General features: G+C 48.3%; 1 protein-coding gene across 3 annotated transcripts in view; it reads right to left on the bottom strand.

The window, feature by feature from the left end:
* The window catches only part of TNPO3 (transportin 3), a 1,288,661-nt gene that overhangs the window by 1,116,730 nt on the left and 154,375 nt on the right, over nucleotides 1–17,556 (bottom strand). For all 3 annotated transcript variants that reach the window (XM_078677788.1, XM_078677785.1, XM_078677786.1), the window contains exon 3: nucleotides 7,165–7,238. In XM_078677788.1, the coding sequence (XP_078533914.1) occupies nucleotides 7,165–7,238 (74 nt within the window). The remainder of the gene's footprint in view (nucleotides 1–7,164; nucleotides 7,239–17,556) is intronic.

Here is a 17,556-nt window from a genome sequence, read left to right as displayed (position 1 = left end):
CTGCGAGTCCTGGGTAAGTTTCGCAATATACGTGCGATATGGCCCCCAAATGTCGACTGGGCGGGAGGTAACTGGGACCATCGTGGAGTATTCCTCACTATTGACGTTGCAGTAGGCCATGCTACGAAGCCAGGCCTGGGGGCTAGGTTTGCGCCTAGATCCCCAAAGTAGTGCAATCTCCCTCTTAGCTAATAAGAAGCCGATGGCCGCCAGTTTGCGGGTGGCGCGTGGAAAGTTTACAACGTATCCCAATAAAGCTATCTCAGGGGTGGGTGTAAGCTCCAGGCCCAATATGGTCCCCAAAATGCGATGAACCTGCACCCAGTAGTCTTGAAGCAGGGGGCATGTCCAGGAAAGGTGGGAAAAGTCAGCATGTGGGCCTTTGCATTTAGGGTAACAGTGTGGCCTATTAAGGTCGATCTTGTGGGAGAGGTCAGGGGTATGATACATCCGTCTCAAAAACTTAAAGTGGATGAGCTTGTGTCTGCTATTAATGGACACCTCCCTGGTGGCCGCACAGCATGCCGCCCATTGGTCATCAGTGATTGAGTTCCCCAGGTCGGTTTCCCATGCGGCCCGCACTGCAGCGTCAGAGGAGGGAAGCGAGGCCAGGCATATTTTATACAACTTAGAGACCACATGTGCTCCTGTCTGACTCTGTATGATGAACGTGAGAGTCGCTGCTTCTTCGCGGGGAAGTGGAAACGAGTAGAATGTAGATCGAAGCATAGACCGAAGCCTGGTCAGTATGAAAGAATCCATAAATGATCGTTCAGCAAAGCGCTGATCATCCGTCACAGAAAAGACATGTCCGTCCGGGAACAGATCCTTGATCGTGTGTAACTGATATTTGGCTAATGTGCGCTGAACCACAGAGTCACCAGTGATCGGGAGCCAGTAGGCATTAGGCAATGGAAGAGCCGAGGAATACAAGACTTACAATATGTAGTAACCTACGCAGTTTGTCCCACGCCCAACACGTGGTGGAGACGGTTTGTATGTCTTGTGGGTCCAGAGGAAACCCCTTAGGGAGAATGGAATGAAGCGGAACAGGGGACACCAGGTCCGCCTCAGGTTTCAGATACAAAATTCTGCCATCCGGGTGGAACCAGGGATAGGCATATGAGCATTGTGCGACCAGGTAATAAAGATAAAAGTCGGGGACACCGAAGCCACTCCTTTCATAGGGGAGTGTTAGGGTACGCCAGGAAACTCGTGGATTTCTATCGCCCCACACCAGACGCAACAATAAGGAGCGGAGTTGCGTGAAAAAAATCTTGGTGAGTGGAATAGGAATATTGTTGAATAAATACAAAAATCGGGGGAGTATGCTCATTTTAATGATGGCGATCCGACCAGCCATGGATAAGGGGAGGCGAATCCATTGCGCCAGGTGGTCCTCTACAAAATCAAGGGCGTGCCCGTAGTTCAAACGAATCATGGACACCGTGTCAAGGTGGACGTGTATTCCCAAATATCTCACTGATTCAGTAGTCCACTCCAGGGGGAAGGCGCAATCCCATTATGAAGTGGAAGGGGTAAGTGGGAAAACCACAGATTTGTGCCAGTTAACGTGAAGGCCAGAGTATTCTCCAAAACGGGTAACTTCCAACAGGGGTTCCAAATTGGTCTGTGGGGTGCGGACATACAAGATCGTGTCGTCAGCGTATAGGGAAAGGAGAAGCGGCCCTGTGCTGAACTGGAGCCCTCTATGAAGATGTTTCTCTTGGAAATGACAAACCAAAGGGTCCATCGCCAAAATGAACAAGAGAGGGGACAGCGGGCAACCCTGACGAGTACCACGTGAGAGTGTGAAGGAGTCAGAGATGGTACCATTTAAACGCAACCGGGCGGTAGGAGCAGTATACAGTAATTCTACTGTGGCCACGGACATGGCAGGTATACCCATCCGTCTCATGACCGATAAAAAAAAGGGCCATTCCAGTGTGTCGAACGCTTTCTCTACGTCCAGAAACACTGCTGCGGCAGGAGTCAAGGGATCGATCTTGTGTAAGACGGAGAACAGCGTCCTCAGATTGAAGGAGGTGGACCTGTGTGGGACGAACCCGGACTGGGCCGGTGAAATGATTGATTCCATTAATAATGATAGGCGGATCGCTAGTACTTTAGCAAGAATTTTATAGTCTAAATTTAACAATGACAGGGGTCTGTATGATCCAGAGAGAGAAGGGTCGCGTCCGGGCTTGGGGAGAAGAACAATTACCGCCTCCCTCAGTGTGGGCGGTAAAACGCCGGACTCTAACGCCTCAGCGTAGACCTCTACCAGCCGCGGAACGAGTTCCTCTTTGTATTCCTTATAAAAGTCTGCCGAGAAACCGTCGAGTCCGGGCGCCGAGGAGCCTTTTAACGCATCAATGGCTTCAATGATAGAATCCGGAGTGATGGACACAGCAAGGAACTCCTGCATCCATCTCTCCACATACACCATTGCGATTTCATTCAGATAAGGGCCAGGGTCACACCTGTCTCCCGAAAGTGTGGAAGTGTAAAGAGTTTTGTAATATGACAAGAAGGAATTACATATGTCAGGGGTGGAGTGGTGCCGTGCGCCCTGATCGTCAACGATATCAGTGATGTATGACGCCTGACGGTGGGGGCGGAGTAGTTGAGCTAACAATTTGCAAGGCCTATCACCCTCACCATACTGGCGCGCCGTGTATTGCTTGTTCAAGTATTTTAATTCCCTGTCTGCATTGTCCCTAAATTCCAAAAGTAAGTCTAGGCGTTTAGCCTCCTTCCTATCTGACGGGGCAATAAGTATGTCTTTCTCAATCCTGGAGATGTCCTTTTCAATACGGGTCAGGGTGGAACGAATCTCGCGTAATGCCCCAACATGTTTATCGATGCACACCCCACGAATGGTGGCCTTAAATCCCTCCCATAGCACGGCCCACGTCTCCACGGAGCCCGTGTTGTTGTCGAAATAGTCATCAATAGCGCTGCGGATCTCTTCCCTAAATACCGGGTCAGCCAAGGCCCTACCAGGGAACCTCCACTGTCGTTCATACCCACCCAATCTGGGGATCTGCAGAGTCAGTACAATGGGGGAGTGGTCAGATAGCGTGCGCGGAAGTGTGGAGAGGTTATCCACCCAACCGGCCACGCCCGGGGAGAGGAGCCAGTAGTCTATCCTTGTACTAGTGTTATGAAACCCCGAATGGTGTGTAAAATCAGGCGAGTGTGGGTGCAGTCGCGCCTCTATATCCACTAGTGAAAAGTGGGTGCAGATGTCAGCAAGCGCCACTCGAGAACGGGGCTTGCAATCTGGGGAAGGGGAGGTACTATCCCTTGCTGGGTGCATCAACAAATTAAAGTCACCGCCCAATATTAGCATGCCTATGTCTGAATGTAGTAGTGTCACTTGAAGGTCTTGGAAAAAAGCAGGAGAGTCGACGTTGGGACCGTAAATGCCCACTAATGTAATTTTGTAGCCCAGCAGCACACCGCTTACATCACATATCTTCCTTCCTTATCCGTGGTTCTGTTAACTAATACAAACGGGACACGTCTGTGAACTAGAATCGCAACCCCTCTTGCATACCTACTAAAGTTCGAAAAAACTCTGTGGGCACCCCACCCCCTGGCAATGGAAGCAGAGTCTGAAGGCGACAGGTGCGTTTCTTGAAGAAAAAGAACATCAACCTCGTGTCGGGCTGCATAATTCAGGACCTGTTTGCGCTTTCTAGTGGTGTTCAGGCCGCGGACATTCCAGGACATAAGCTTCAGTCTAGACGGTCCAGACTGCCGTCCTCTCCTGGCCATAAGTCAGGCCAGAGTATGAATGTGAACATGTGTACGACTGGTATTCCACTCCCATCAGCATTACAGATTCTCACAAATAGAGATGAACATAGAAACAAAAAACAACCCCTCGCCCAACCCCCACCCAGCCTCCTCCTATCCCAAAAGAGGCAATCCCTGAACAATCGGACACTGTGAATGCAATATATCCAAAACGATAGCCATGCAGTGAAGCGTTTGAACAAACCAAAATTCTTAACCCCAGATAAGAAAAACATGGAGGCATACGCCATAGGGGGTGGCAACGCCATAGGGGGTGGCAACGCCACGCCTAGCGGGCTTCCCAATGGAACGGCTTCCGAAGTGTTACTAATCATATGAAATTGTATAAAATCCACATCAGATAGTCCAAACAGTGAGCGTAGCAATGAACCATTAATGTTAAGAGTTTAACCCTGGCCGGTTTCAGTAAAGAGGTCAGCACTGGCCTGTGAGTCCTCATGACGCGGAGTGTGCCAGTGGGGAGCCCTGTTTCTTGTAGGATTGGCAGAAGTCTTGGGCCTCAGTGGGGGAATCAAAGATGCGGAATCTGCCATCTATATCGACCTTTAGCCTCGCTGGATATAGCATTCCGTACTTCAACCCCAGGTTACATAGGGTTGCTTTAACTCCAGCGTATTTGCGACGCGCCTCCTGAACCATCAAAGTAAAATCCGAGAAGAAGGACAGAGTGCTGCCCTGCCATCTCACCTCTCCCGTCTCCCACGCCGCACGGAGCGCGGCATCTCGGTCGCGAAAGTTCATGATTCTGGCGATAATGGGACGAGGGGGCTGTCCCGGGCGAGGTCTAGGGCCCAACAACCTGTGGGCTCTCTCGACCACAAAGCCATTCGTGAAAGTGTCTCTGCCGAACAACTCTATGAGGAGTTTCTCAACAAAGGTGTCGAAGCGCCCCGTGGCCGTCGTCCCCGCCACGCCTATAATGCGTATATTATTTCGTCGGCCACGAGCCTCCAAATCCTCGTTCTTGATCGCCACCTCTTTCAGTATTTTTTCAACTCGTTCTAGCCTCTTGAGGGATTTGGTGGCATTATCTTCTAAATCCGATATCCTGGATTCCGCCACATCCAGGCGTCGGTCGTGGGCCTGCACCTTGGAACCTATATCTGTGATTTTCTGTTCGAGATTGTCAAAGCGGGTATCCAAAGCCTTGAAGCCCGCTCGCATTTCGCCCAACATGGCGGCAACCATGGACATGGCATCTCCCGTGGCCGCAGTCGCGGTAGTCCCAGTCGAAGAGCCAGGCGGAGCGTCGGCCGCAAGTAGGGGGGTCTTGTCAAAGCTCAATTTCCTCTGATTCGGGTCTCTCTTCCCCATGGCCAGTTCGACGGCGAATATACTGCGCACTGAGTCAATGAGTGGTATCAAGCCGTTCGGCAGTGTGGGGCACAGGGGCCACAGTGCCAGCCGGAAGGGCGATGATGCTGAGCAAGATTCACGAAGATGGCGTCTCTCCGATTGAATGGTATCCGTGTAGGACAGACCGAGCCAGGTAAAACGTTACCAGGGACCCGGGGGCTATTTGCAGCGCAGCTCAAGCCAGTGCGTCACCTCCACCTGCCCATGCACGATGCCTCTAATGAGCTGTGGGTGACGACTATGCTTCCCCCACTGTATACCAATGGGGTAGGAGCCCACTGACAGGAGCCAGAAGTGCGTGAATAATGGGGGGAGTGTGTGGTATCTGGTGTTTTTCACTCAGGCGGGGCCGCAGTAATCAGCCGGTTGCACCTCCCGGGGCCCCACCACCACAGCCCGCCACCCCGGCAGCAACCAAGCAAGCCCCCCCCCCCCCCAACCGCCGCCAGCCCGCAAATCGAGGCCCCGGCCTCCACACTCGTCTAGGCCCGAAGGCCCCGACCCCGCGCAAGAGCCCGGCGCCCCCACCCAGGAGCCAGCGGAGGCCCGGCGACCGGCACGAGAGCCCACCGGAAACCCGCTAAGGGGTAGGGGACTCAGCAGGGAAGCCCAGCGCAGCACTCACCGGCCAACCTTGCGCAGTTAGGGAAGATTTCTCCGAGGCCCGGAGCCTCCAGGCCCCTCCGCCGTACACACCGCAATTCTCAACCCCCAGGCCTCCGGGTCCGTCCAGCTGTGAGGGGCGGCGTTACATCTCGGATCCGCTTTTGATGTGGGCGCGGGAGCGGGCAGATAACTTCTCATACGCCGTCCGTGGGAGCCCTCATGGCGGAGCTTCACGTCGAGGCAGCCATTTCGGTCGCCTCCGTGGCCACGCCCCCCCCCCACACCAGATGTACACTTAGTCTGTCACTGACATCAGCTTCCAAAAGTAACACTGTAGTCTCTGTTTAGGACATTGTTCACATGCTAACTGGAAAACATTTCACAAGAAATCGGTCAACCGATGAAGGAGTTGAGCTCTAGATTCGTGTTCAAAGGCATTACATGAAAAAAACAGACATCGGAACATAGGGGTGGTGCTTATATAGGGCTTCACTCCGTCACTTCAAGGGTGCAATGAGGCAGAGTCGCATGACGCCATCTTGCAGCAAGAGAGCGCACTGCTGCAAAAGCTTCTGGAACAAGTCTGGGGGATAATCTAAATGGTGAGGAATCTTTGGTAAAAAGTATTGGTCTGAAATGAAAATTAAGTCAGGTTAAAGGGTTGAGGGAGACAGCGACACAGAGTGTGGGCTGGATATTTGGCAAGGAAAAAGCACAGGTAAGTGAGCTGGAAAACACACACCCTCATGAAGTGCTTAACCAAAAAGTACTTCCCTAAAAGTGATCAGTGAAAGGATACAAGTTAGTCAATCAAAAGGACGGTGATGAGCCTACATTCAGGGACAAACAAGAGCAGTAAGAGAAGCCATCAAATAAGAAAACAAGCAAATTAGAGTGACAAAGCAAACAATTAAAAACAATGGGTGCAATGTAAGTCCACTCCAAGTTCTAGGTAAGACCACAATAGGTCTGTCGAATCAGACAGCTTACGCTTTATTATAGGCAAGACCCATTACGGGGAGGCAGTTTCGGTGGATGCGGTGAGGGGTGGTCGGAGGTGGGAACGGTCATCTGAAATTGCTACGTTGGACTACTCCGTTTGCACCATAATCATTAAATTAATATTTCACTACAGTAGATGTTGGTTAGCTGGGCTCTGTGTGCACAAGGTATAGCTCTATTGAGGATAAGAGACTACAAACCTGACCGAATTTAACCACAAATGTTAGGTCTACTTGAGAAGACTGTTTAAAAAGAGGTTATTCACTGGTAGAGCAAAATCATGAATAAGAAAAGAGGGAATTGCAAAAACAAAACATTAGTAAATCACCATTATGTGTCAAATTCCCACACGAAGAATAATCGGACATTACTTACTTCTCAATCAATGTCTGTACACATCCTTTCCAAGAAGCCATTTGCAGAGCAAGATCTGCAATTGCTAAAGCCAGCTAGTGGAAAGAAAACAAATGCAAAACCTATTAAGACTCTTACAATGAAACATCCACTGTCTTCAACACCCACACTTAGTTTGCTTTTATAATACTTACAGAGAATAATAACTTATTTCATTGTTAAGTTATGGGTCCAGGTTGGAATACTGAAAACTCCCACAATATTGTATTGCACCCGAACACTTTAATCAGGTGGGCAAGGAGAAAGAAAGGAAAGCCTGGAAATGCACTATTACTACAAGAGAATATTAAACAGCAAGCATTAGCAATTTCAGGAGCAGCCTGGTGGCAAGAGTAGCAGGCATGCTGAATCTCAGTAAAGCAGTGGGCGAACGTGGTTTGCCGGGGATGCCAAAAAGGTTGTTCGCCTAATGGAAACCGCTAAATAGCTTGTGGTGTCCTAATTAATTGCTCGATTTAGCCTTAAAGTGAAGCAATTTGCCTTGCAGTAAAAATATCTAAAGGGCAGCTTTATCACTTTTTGCATATAACAATTATATAAGAAAGAAATTAATGTATTAGAAAGAGCAGAACGTGAGAAAGCAGGATGATTGAAAATACGTTTCACATGGAAATTCTAGCCTTTCGTACACAGTAATGGAACCACTTTCTAAGAAGTTAAATGGTATAACAAATAGTCAACAGCATAAAGTGGGAGATACACCTACCTTTGCCTATTGTCCAGCTTAGACTGTTTTAGTGGAGGGACGCCTGGTTGCCAAAATAACATTCACTACTTCAGGAGAGAGATCAAAGACCCTCAACTGTCGCCACCAAATCTCCAAGCATCGTTTAAATTATGCAGGGTCAGGTGTAGAGCCCCGCCCTGCTATTGCAACAGGAGGCCCTCCTGATTAGGCAGAGATGCTCATGTCCAGAAGTAACACAATGTTACGGTTCTGAGGACCCACAAACTGGGTACGCCATCGCCGCGCATCCGCATCGCACCACCACCACCATCACATCACATCACCACTATAGGTGGTGCGTGCGTGGCGACGTGCTGCACTCACTGCACTGACTGGCTGCAGTATTTTAATTTGTAAGCAGTTGCAGCCTGCAAGTGCACACCAGCGTGGGATCTCTAGCACTCTCAACATAGTGTACTTCACTTTAACACACTGTACACAAAGGCTGTTTCCTACAGCCACCGTGTGGCAAGAATACACACGGAGGCCAGGTTGGGTGGTCATGGGTAAAGAGTGTACCAAGATGCCAGTGTGGCCTCTGTCCCCACACCCTAGAGGCCAGGCACAGTTACAGGAAAAAGCTGCTGTATTGTTAAGCAGTTGTTTTTAAACAGCCTAATGTTTCTCACTCGTTTTAAATTAGAAGAATTATGAACTTAAAGAAAAGGAGAAATAAATAAACCTTGTTTCTACATTTTTGCAACACAAACATGCGCTGTGCTCATTTATTTAAAGTCAGAGAGGTTTGATTGTTTTACTGGCCAGAAGAAATATGGACAGGTCATTTACTAGCCACCATTTCCATTCCAAAACAAGCACCCTTGCGTTACAATGAAGACAAATCTCATATTTTCACCTCTCAGGCTGGGCCTCGCTGCAGTAAACAGCCATGTTTTCTTTCATGTCTGCATGTGCTCTGGGCCTCCTTCCATCAGCCGCTCATAAACAAGGGATGTGCACCAGAGCCTGTACGCCTCATGTCCAATGAGCAACAAAGACAGACATAAACACACTCACAGCAGACGACTTCCGTATTCTTAATGAGGTAACAAGCAATGGAAAGGATGTATGAATGCAGCCTTGTGCTGATGAGCCTGGAGGCATAGCCTGGGAAAACTAAAAAGTTTACTAATATTCTATATTGGTTTTACAGGTGACAAAACGTAATTGATAGTACCATTTTTAAAGCAGACACATGCAAACACACAAATTATATTGCCGTTTTCCAATTCAAACTCTGCTACCAGTGCCTAACCCACTGAGCTAGCCTCACAGATGTCAGCTTCACGCTGATGAACTGAGCTAAAAGTTCATGCTTTGCAGATCGCATCACTGTGGGTTTTTAATGTAATGTACTTTGTTTTTATGAAGTGCTGTATCCAAGGCTGTGGCTTTACAGCACGCAGGCGCATTGTCATTCGAAAGGGGCTAATCGGCCTCAATCGGAATGACAATGGGCCTGCCCTCAGGCTGAGAGCGCTCAGGGAGGGGCTGCTGCAGCCAGCCTCTGGTGTCGCAGAGAAGTGCGAGCAGCCCCTGGAATCGGGATGGGAAAAAAAAGTTCTCGTTTTTATTTAGCAGTATTTTTGCCGTCCCGGGATGCTTTGTGGAAAGTAAGATGTAGGGGAACGGACTGAAAGAATTTTTAGAAGGAGGGGCACGCCGTGCCCTTCCGTCCCCGCCCACTTCTATCACTGCCCTCTCCCGATAATAGAAGATGGGAGAATGAAACATGACTGCGTGTGGGACATTTGGTTTGTCTCCTGTCTGCTGAATGTCGGAAGAAAGCATGGTTACTCGCTATCACGGAGATCAGTCTAGTCTTTTGTCCCTTCTGGCCTAACACCAGCACACAGCAGGTCAGGATTTAACTTCCGGGTTCGTGCATATTTAAACACATAATAGGTAACCAGGTGCTGCGTCTTATGTTGCAGATCCCTGTTACAGGAAGCCTTGGGTGGTTCAGGAGCATTAAGGAACTCCCTCGTATGTGCGTGTCTCTAGCGCAGCACCTCTAGTTCGGAGGACACCCAACAACAATATTGCCCTGGCTGTTTGTTGCCACGCCTCAGCTGACGCCTTCTAATGCGACGGGGGTGTGTAGCAGCCAGGAACTAACCCCAGCTCCTGTAAGTACTACTTGCGCTTGTAGCGCACCTCATTGTGCCACACACTTGGGAGTGCTTCACATATGAATTCCTAGTCAGCCCTTGGAGCAGTACTACAGTAGTCAATTACAAGAAGGCATATAAAGTAATACTACACAGAAATACAATGATCTCCGTGTTTTACATTCACAATCGAACAGTTTATTTCATGGAGTAGAAAAAATTAATAGAAGAAACATAGATGTGGGACGATATAGAATAAAAGAAGCCATTTCTGCTATCAGAACTCAGGCATTGAAGAGCATGTGGCTAAAGTAAACACAATAGGTGAGCCACAATAACTAAGTACCTATGCTCATTTTAGAATAACGAATACACAATGTAATTCAAAGTACTAGAGTCGAAAACGATACGATCCCTAACAGCATAGAGGGATGATCAGGACACAAGTTATTCCTGAGAGAATGCCAAAAAATCAGTATACATGAATTTCTTAAGAAATAGTTAGTACCAGACCACAAAGAGTAACAAGAACCAAGCCTTAAATACCTAGTTATTTATTGCCCCTGATACAGAATTAGTGCCTGTGGTAACCCACGGCACCTTGCCGTCAACCGCAGGGATAACAACTGGCCGGACTGGTCAGTGATGTAGTTAAGAGAATTACCTCAGGTGCACACGTTGTGTCGAGGTATCAGGGTCTGAAAAGCAGTCTTGATAAATAGCCCAGTGCAAGAGCGGCAAATGGCGGAGCCGGCTTGTGAAAGTCATGCGATGTGTTGAAGTACTTCCCAGTTTCCTAACACGCTGGAAGCACTAATTATTTGCATACCAACGTAGTTGGAGCGCTTCAACTATTATTCTGTTTTCCCATTGCGCAGGAGTGCTTCTGTTATTGATTGTGTACCTACGTGCTTGGAGCGCTTACACTATAACTTTGTTTTCAACACACCTGGAGTACTCATTGGAGAACCACAAAATAGATATTACACTTAGGAACGACTCAATGAGGTAAACTGAGTTTAACCTGGGAGACCTGTATGTTAAAACAGTGCACCCCCAGCCACCATTTTGTGTTCACAGTGAAACAAGTCCCCCTTCCCTCCTTCGCCCCCCGCCCCCAGCAACAGGGATATTCTACATCAGAGGGTGCTTCTGTGAGCTGTTTAAACTGTGTTTACTAGGGACGTTGCACTTCGTTTCTTGGCCAGGAGAGTGAGTAACGTTTTATTCACAAGAGCAAACTGGTAGTAGTGTTCCCTAAAAAGGAAAAACCGCCCATCAAAATAAGAACAAATCAGTAATCACAAAAGCTAAGAGCGTATTAAGTATATAGCTGCTGTAAATACAGCAGGGTGCTAAGGAATCCAGTACCACTCACTAACAAAGTGTAAGCAAGCAGAAAACAACCTGCTATTATAAACATATAAGAAAGGTTAGAGAAGCACACCCTAATTTCAATTATGCCAAATCTTGATAATCACAAGAATGTAAATTCAAGTTGATCTCTATTGTAGATATATATATATATATACACACACAATGTTAGCATGCTGAATTTCACGTAGGGATAAAAGTTTATAAAGAACAAGAAATAAAGAAAATTACCTGGTCATCTTGTCCTGACGAAATTCTGGAATAGCCTATGTCATTTACTAACATTGTGTATATATATCTGCAATAGAGATCAACTTGAATTTAACATTCTTGTGATTGTCAAGCTTTGGTATAATTCAAATTAGGGTGTGCTTCTCTAACCTTCTTTCTTTAAAGTTTTATTCAAACAGTATTGTTAGATTTCAAGTTAACGAGGGCCTTACCTGCAGAAGTCCAAAGTGTGGATTGAGCCTGTCTATCTCCTAGGAGATTCTGAACAGGAGAAGCAGCTCCCCAGCCCCCCCCCCCCCAGGCCAGCAGACCCAGTATTGGGGATTCGCTATTCAGCTACAAGACAACTCTGAGTCCTCCCCTCACACCTGCCCAGGCCCCTTAAGGCTTTGCTGGGTGCACCCCAAATAATTCCCCTCCATCTTGTAAGTTGCAGCCTACCGGTGCCCCAGATTGCAGTGAGCAGAGTCCAGGAAGTGGTAAGGAGGCGGACTAGTGCTGTCTCTTCCCCAAAACAAAAGTTGTTAAAAACGATTTTCCCTTTATGTGATTACTGTCTTTGCCTGTGGTTGTTACAGATTAAAATTGTAGTTTTAACCTGGCTGTGGTTGAATATTTTATCACCTGTTTTGTGTTTTAAACTTGTGGTTTTCCTGCCCATGATTGCTTCCATTTAACATGTTAAATTGTGTGATTTGCAGTCCAAACTCTGTAGTTTATCCCTCTCATTCCTGGTAACAATTCGGTTTTCCCTCCAAATTTCTCCTTTGCTCTGTGCTAAGACCTGAATGTTAAAACAGTGCACCCCGCCACCATTTTGTGTTCACAAGCCAGTGAAACCAGCCCCCCTGCCTCTCCCCCCCCCAACAGGGATATTCTACATCAGAGAGTGCTTCTGTGAGCTGTTTAAACTGTGTTTACTAGGGACTGTGCACTCCGTTTTTTGGCCAGGAGAGGGAGTAAAGTTTTATTCAAACAGTATTGTTAGATTTCAAGTTAGTGAGGCCTTTACCTGCTTAAGTCCAAAGTGTGGATTGAGCATGTCGGTCTCCTAGGAGATTGTGAACAGGAGAAGCAGCTCCCCAGCCCCCACCCCCAGGCCAGCAGACCCAGGACTGGGGATTGGCTATTCAGATATTAGGCAACTCTGAGCCCTCCCCTCACACCTGCCCAGGCCCCTTAAGGCTTTGCTGGGCGCACCCCAAATCATTCTCCTCCATCTTGTGAGTTGCAGCCTACCTGTGCCCCAGATTGCAGTGAGCAGAGTCCAGGAAGTGGTAAGAAGGCGGACTAGTGCTTTCTCTTCCGCAAAACAAAAGTTGTTAAAAAAAACGATTTTCCCTTTCTGTGATTACTGTCTTTGTCTGTGGTTGTTACAGATTAAAATTGGAGTTTTAACCTGGCTGTGGTTGCATATTTTATCACCTGTTTTGTGTTTTAAACTTGTGGTTTTCCTGCCCATGATTGCTTCCATTTAACATGTTAAATTGTGGGATTTGCAGTCCAAACTCTGTAGTTTATCCCTCTCATTCCTGGTAACAATTCAGTTTTCCCTCCAAATTCCTCCTTTGCTCTGTGCTAAGACCTGTATGTTAAAACAGTGGACCCCCAGCCACCATTTTGTGTTCACAAGCCAGTAAAACCAGCCCCCCTGGGGGTGGCGCTAGGTGGTGCACACACAAGATGGCCGCACTATCGTGAGGATCCTGCAGCCTGGCGACAAAGGGCCATATGTATCAACAACCTGATTTGCGATTCTGAAATAGCGATTTTTTAGAAATCGCTATTTCAGAATCGCAATTTTTTTGCGAATTCTTAGTATACCTTAATTGCGATTAGCAAATTGCGAATCGCCATTAAGGAATACTTTCCCATTCATTTCTATGGGCCAGGAGGCCCAAAGGAATGAATGGGAAGTTATTCTCAATTTGCGAGGCGCAATTTGCGAATCGCAAATTGAGAATAATTTCAAGGGTGCAGGGGTGTCCAAAGGACACCCTGTTGCACCCCTGAAATAAGTATGGGTGCACATGTGGTGCACATACATGCCCATAGGGCATGTATGTGCATCACATGGCACTTTGAAAAATACAAAAATGTGCAATTTTCAAGTAATTCGCAAATACCACCAACTTGAAGTTGGTGGTAATTTGCGCTTCCTTAAGGACAATTTGCATTATTTTTTTGCTTCATACATTGCATTTAAGGAATCGCAAAATTTGCGATTCCTTAAATGCAATTGCAAAATAAGGAATCGCAAATTTTACGATTCCTTGTTTTGCACCAGATTTTCCTTAATACATACCATTTTGCAAACTCGCAAACGCCAAAATTATGCAAATTTCGGTGTTTGCGAATGCGAATTTGCTTGATACATATGGCCCCAAATCCTCAATTTATCCTGCCCGATGGCCCCGCTGAAAGCCTAAACTACAACCGAGTGCAGATCTTGACCTGCTGAGGCTCCGCTGCGAAAAATCGGCTGGATTGAGCCACTTCCGCTCCCACTACGACCTCGTCAAGTTCCACTGCAAAAGAGGGCAGGGGAGCGTGGAACCAGAGAGCGGCTCAGACAATCACGCAGGCCCGCAGCTTCCCACGAGGCGTCTAGGCCCAGAGGCGCGGGTCGGACAGAGGCCGCCGTGGGATGGACAGTGGCTTGATATACTGCCCGCAGCAACAACTTCCTGTGCTGTGGGCCCTGTCCTGAGCGACCACCATTTGCGGCGATCTACATCAGTTTTTAGCGGCTTCGGAAGCGGTGAGTAACTCACTATGAGAGGCCCTCGCAGCAGTCACCCTGGGCTTCTCGGCTGCCAGGCACTCATAACCCTCCGCATCAGAGAACCCAGTCGCCACTCTCAGCAATAGCGTAGCCCTCACATGCAGAAGCTCCCGCAACTCAGCGCTGGGGGACCCGCTCACACATCCTGATGCCGCCATAGCGAGGGATACAACGCCCTTTCGGCAACACGCTCCGCTGCCACGATCCGTCTCCGTACCAGCTATTGCATGGTCCTGGTGGAGGGGACAGAACACAGATTCAAGAATTGATCGCTTCTCTGTGCACTACTGCCTGCTACTTAACAGCACTTGGAATACCCTATACCAGCATCATCTTGCGACCAGGGACTGACAGCATCCGTCTTGAGCTGCGTGACGCGAGGTGGGCAATGTGAACCTTCTCCCCTCGCTGTCTGTACTTGCCTGGGGTGCCACACTAGGATGCGGGCGCGCTTGAAGGAGTGAGGCCCCTGCTACAGTGATATACAAAAGACAACGTTCTGATCTTCTTCCAAACTTGATTTCCCATTGTTCTGGCGCTTCATTGCATTGATTTAACAAGGGGAGCTTGCTGAGCCCAGTCCACCGCTCTAATCGCGACCACGAGACTGATACGATTCCTCCCAGAGACGCGCCGGACTAACAAGCACAGACTGCTGCTTACGCCATATTGCTTGCAACCAGTACACTGAGGTCGCCGCGATCAATCTATGACCCAAGGATAGGACAAGCGACCGGCAGAGATCATCCTCACGCCACTGCCCCATTATGGCCCGCACAACAATAGACGCAGCGCAAATCCTCTCCCTCACTCTTGAGAAGCACGTACCAGGACTGCATGTACTTGCCGGACCGGGCATCCGAACCGTCATGAGAAAACCAGACACCCGTCAACCTAAGCTAAACTTTGAAGCTACGAAACAAAGCACCCGAAACCTACATGATGAGCAGGATACCGACAAAGAGGACGGTGCCCAGGGTGGTGCAACCTCACAATCTGCGTACGTGCAAAGTATCCTTCAGGAGGTCCAACAGGGCTTCGCCGCCATCGTCGACAAGGTGAACAGAATGTCGACACGCATGGACGCCATTACCCCATTGCACATAAGCTTGAGGGACATGAGGACCGCATCAAAGAAGCAGAACACCGCATATCGGATACAACATCACAGGTCGCAACACAAATCGCTCACATGGATAAACTTCTGAAACTCATTGCTGTGAAAAATAAGGACTTAGAAGCGCGAAGCAGGCGCAATAATATCCGCGTCCTTGGAATCCCTGAATCGACCAACACGGGGAAGATGGAGGAATAAGTCGAGAAATTGCGGTCTACAATCGGGGCGGAGTCTTTCTCCAATCAATTTATAGTAGAACGAGCGCAAATTCACGGAAGTCAAAAACAAACTACGAGTGGCCCAAATTGATTATGCACGGTTATACCCTGCGCGCCTAAGAGTTACTCATCAGGGCAAACAACGCTTTTTCACTAAACCACAGCAAGTGGACGAGTTCTTGAAGCACTTTATAAATAAATACATTTGAAACGTTCGAGCCGCAGCAATGGATCACTGGCGTTGTCTCAGCAATCCTTCTCAATGGGAGCGGAGGATGACTCACAATGAACGCTATGCAGATATTTATCATTATCTGAGAGTCGAGATGTAGAGAGATGGCCATCTGACAGCTGGGACTACTTCACAGGACACAACCGGATCAGCTGGTAGGCCAATCTGAGCCCTTTCTAATGACAAGCCACGCACCCTTTGCCCTCCCGAGTCCAACCATTCCACCTGTCACAGACTATACGGGCGAGGAGCACCTGTGCGGTCACATAGGGGTTCCCCCAACGGGCATTCCCCTTCTATTGTTAGCAGCATACATCTAGCAGCATGTGTTTTTTTTTTTTTTTTTTGATGGGCACAAGGGTGGGTGATAATTTCTGGCAAGTTGGGGCTGCTTCAGTGGGTGGGGGCAGGACGCAGGGGGAATGTTTAAGGTTTAACATGTCTTTCACACAGCAAATTGTCTTCTGAAACTGTTCACCAATCAGGAAGCGTGACTTAGTGTGCCCTCTTTGGCGATTGATACACCCTCCCTGAGCCAATGTCAAATGCACCTCCCCTTGGAAAAGTGAACATAGTCACCTGGAAGGTTAGAGGGTTAAGGGATCCAAGAAAGAATTGCCAAATCATAGCCGACCTGGACAGACACCATGTGAACGTTGCCTTTCTACAGGAAACTCATACAAATCCCCAGCACACTCCTACATTTCGCAAAGAAATGGGTCGACCATAGAATCTTCTCATCCTATTCCTCCTATGCCTGCGGCACAGCCATTATCGTTACAAAACGAACACCCTTTGCTCTGATAGGAGAGCTTCGCGACCAGGAAGGATGGTATTGTCTTGCATGGGGGCGGTTGGGAACAGACTCAGTGACATCACCATGCTGCTACGGTCCCATCACAGACACTCCAGACTTCTTATCGACCCTATGGGGCAAGATTCTAGAGGTCAGATCCACACATCATTTGGGGAGGGGATTTTATCACGGTACATGATCCTTCGCTGGATCGCTCTAACCCAAGTCTGCATCATTATACAAAGTCCAGCTCAACTCTGGAGAGCATACTGACGTCGTGCTACCTCACGGATGCTTAGAGACATGCGCACCCACTCACACCCGAAGGCACGCATTTCACCACTCAGGCTGCATCTTGGGCGCGTCTGGACTATATACTGTTGTCTAGGGCTTTGGTGCCTGCTATGGAAAGCATTGCACACCTTGCGTGCACGTACTCCGATCATGCCCCGGTTATACTAACTCTGCGTCCTGCAGGGTACAGCACCCCGCGATGCGGCTGGAGGTTACAGCCCACCACACTCCTGCATCATGTTTTTCAACATGAGCTAGGAGAAGAGATACAAGACTTCTTTAGCAGAAACAAAGACTCCATGCAAGAGGTACGAACCGTATGGGAAGCTTTTAAAGTTATTATCCGTGGGCTTTGCATCTCCAAGGGCGCGGGGGTGTTACAAGATATACAGAATACACTGATTAAATTGGAGGCGGAATTACAGGCATTAGAGGAAGAAATGTCTACTAATCCCACTGTGACCCTAC

Source organism: Lissotriton helveticus, chromosome 1_1, assembly GCF_964261635.1.
Source record: "Lissotriton helveticus chromosome 1_1, aLisHel1.1, whole genome shotgun sequence".
Classification (NCBI taxonomy): domain Eukaryota; kingdom Metazoa; phylum Chordata; class Amphibia; order Caudata; family Salamandridae; genus Lissotriton; species Lissotriton helveticus.
Note: the sequence above shows the minus strand (reverse complement) of the source record. Positions and strands in the feature narration are given on the sequence as shown.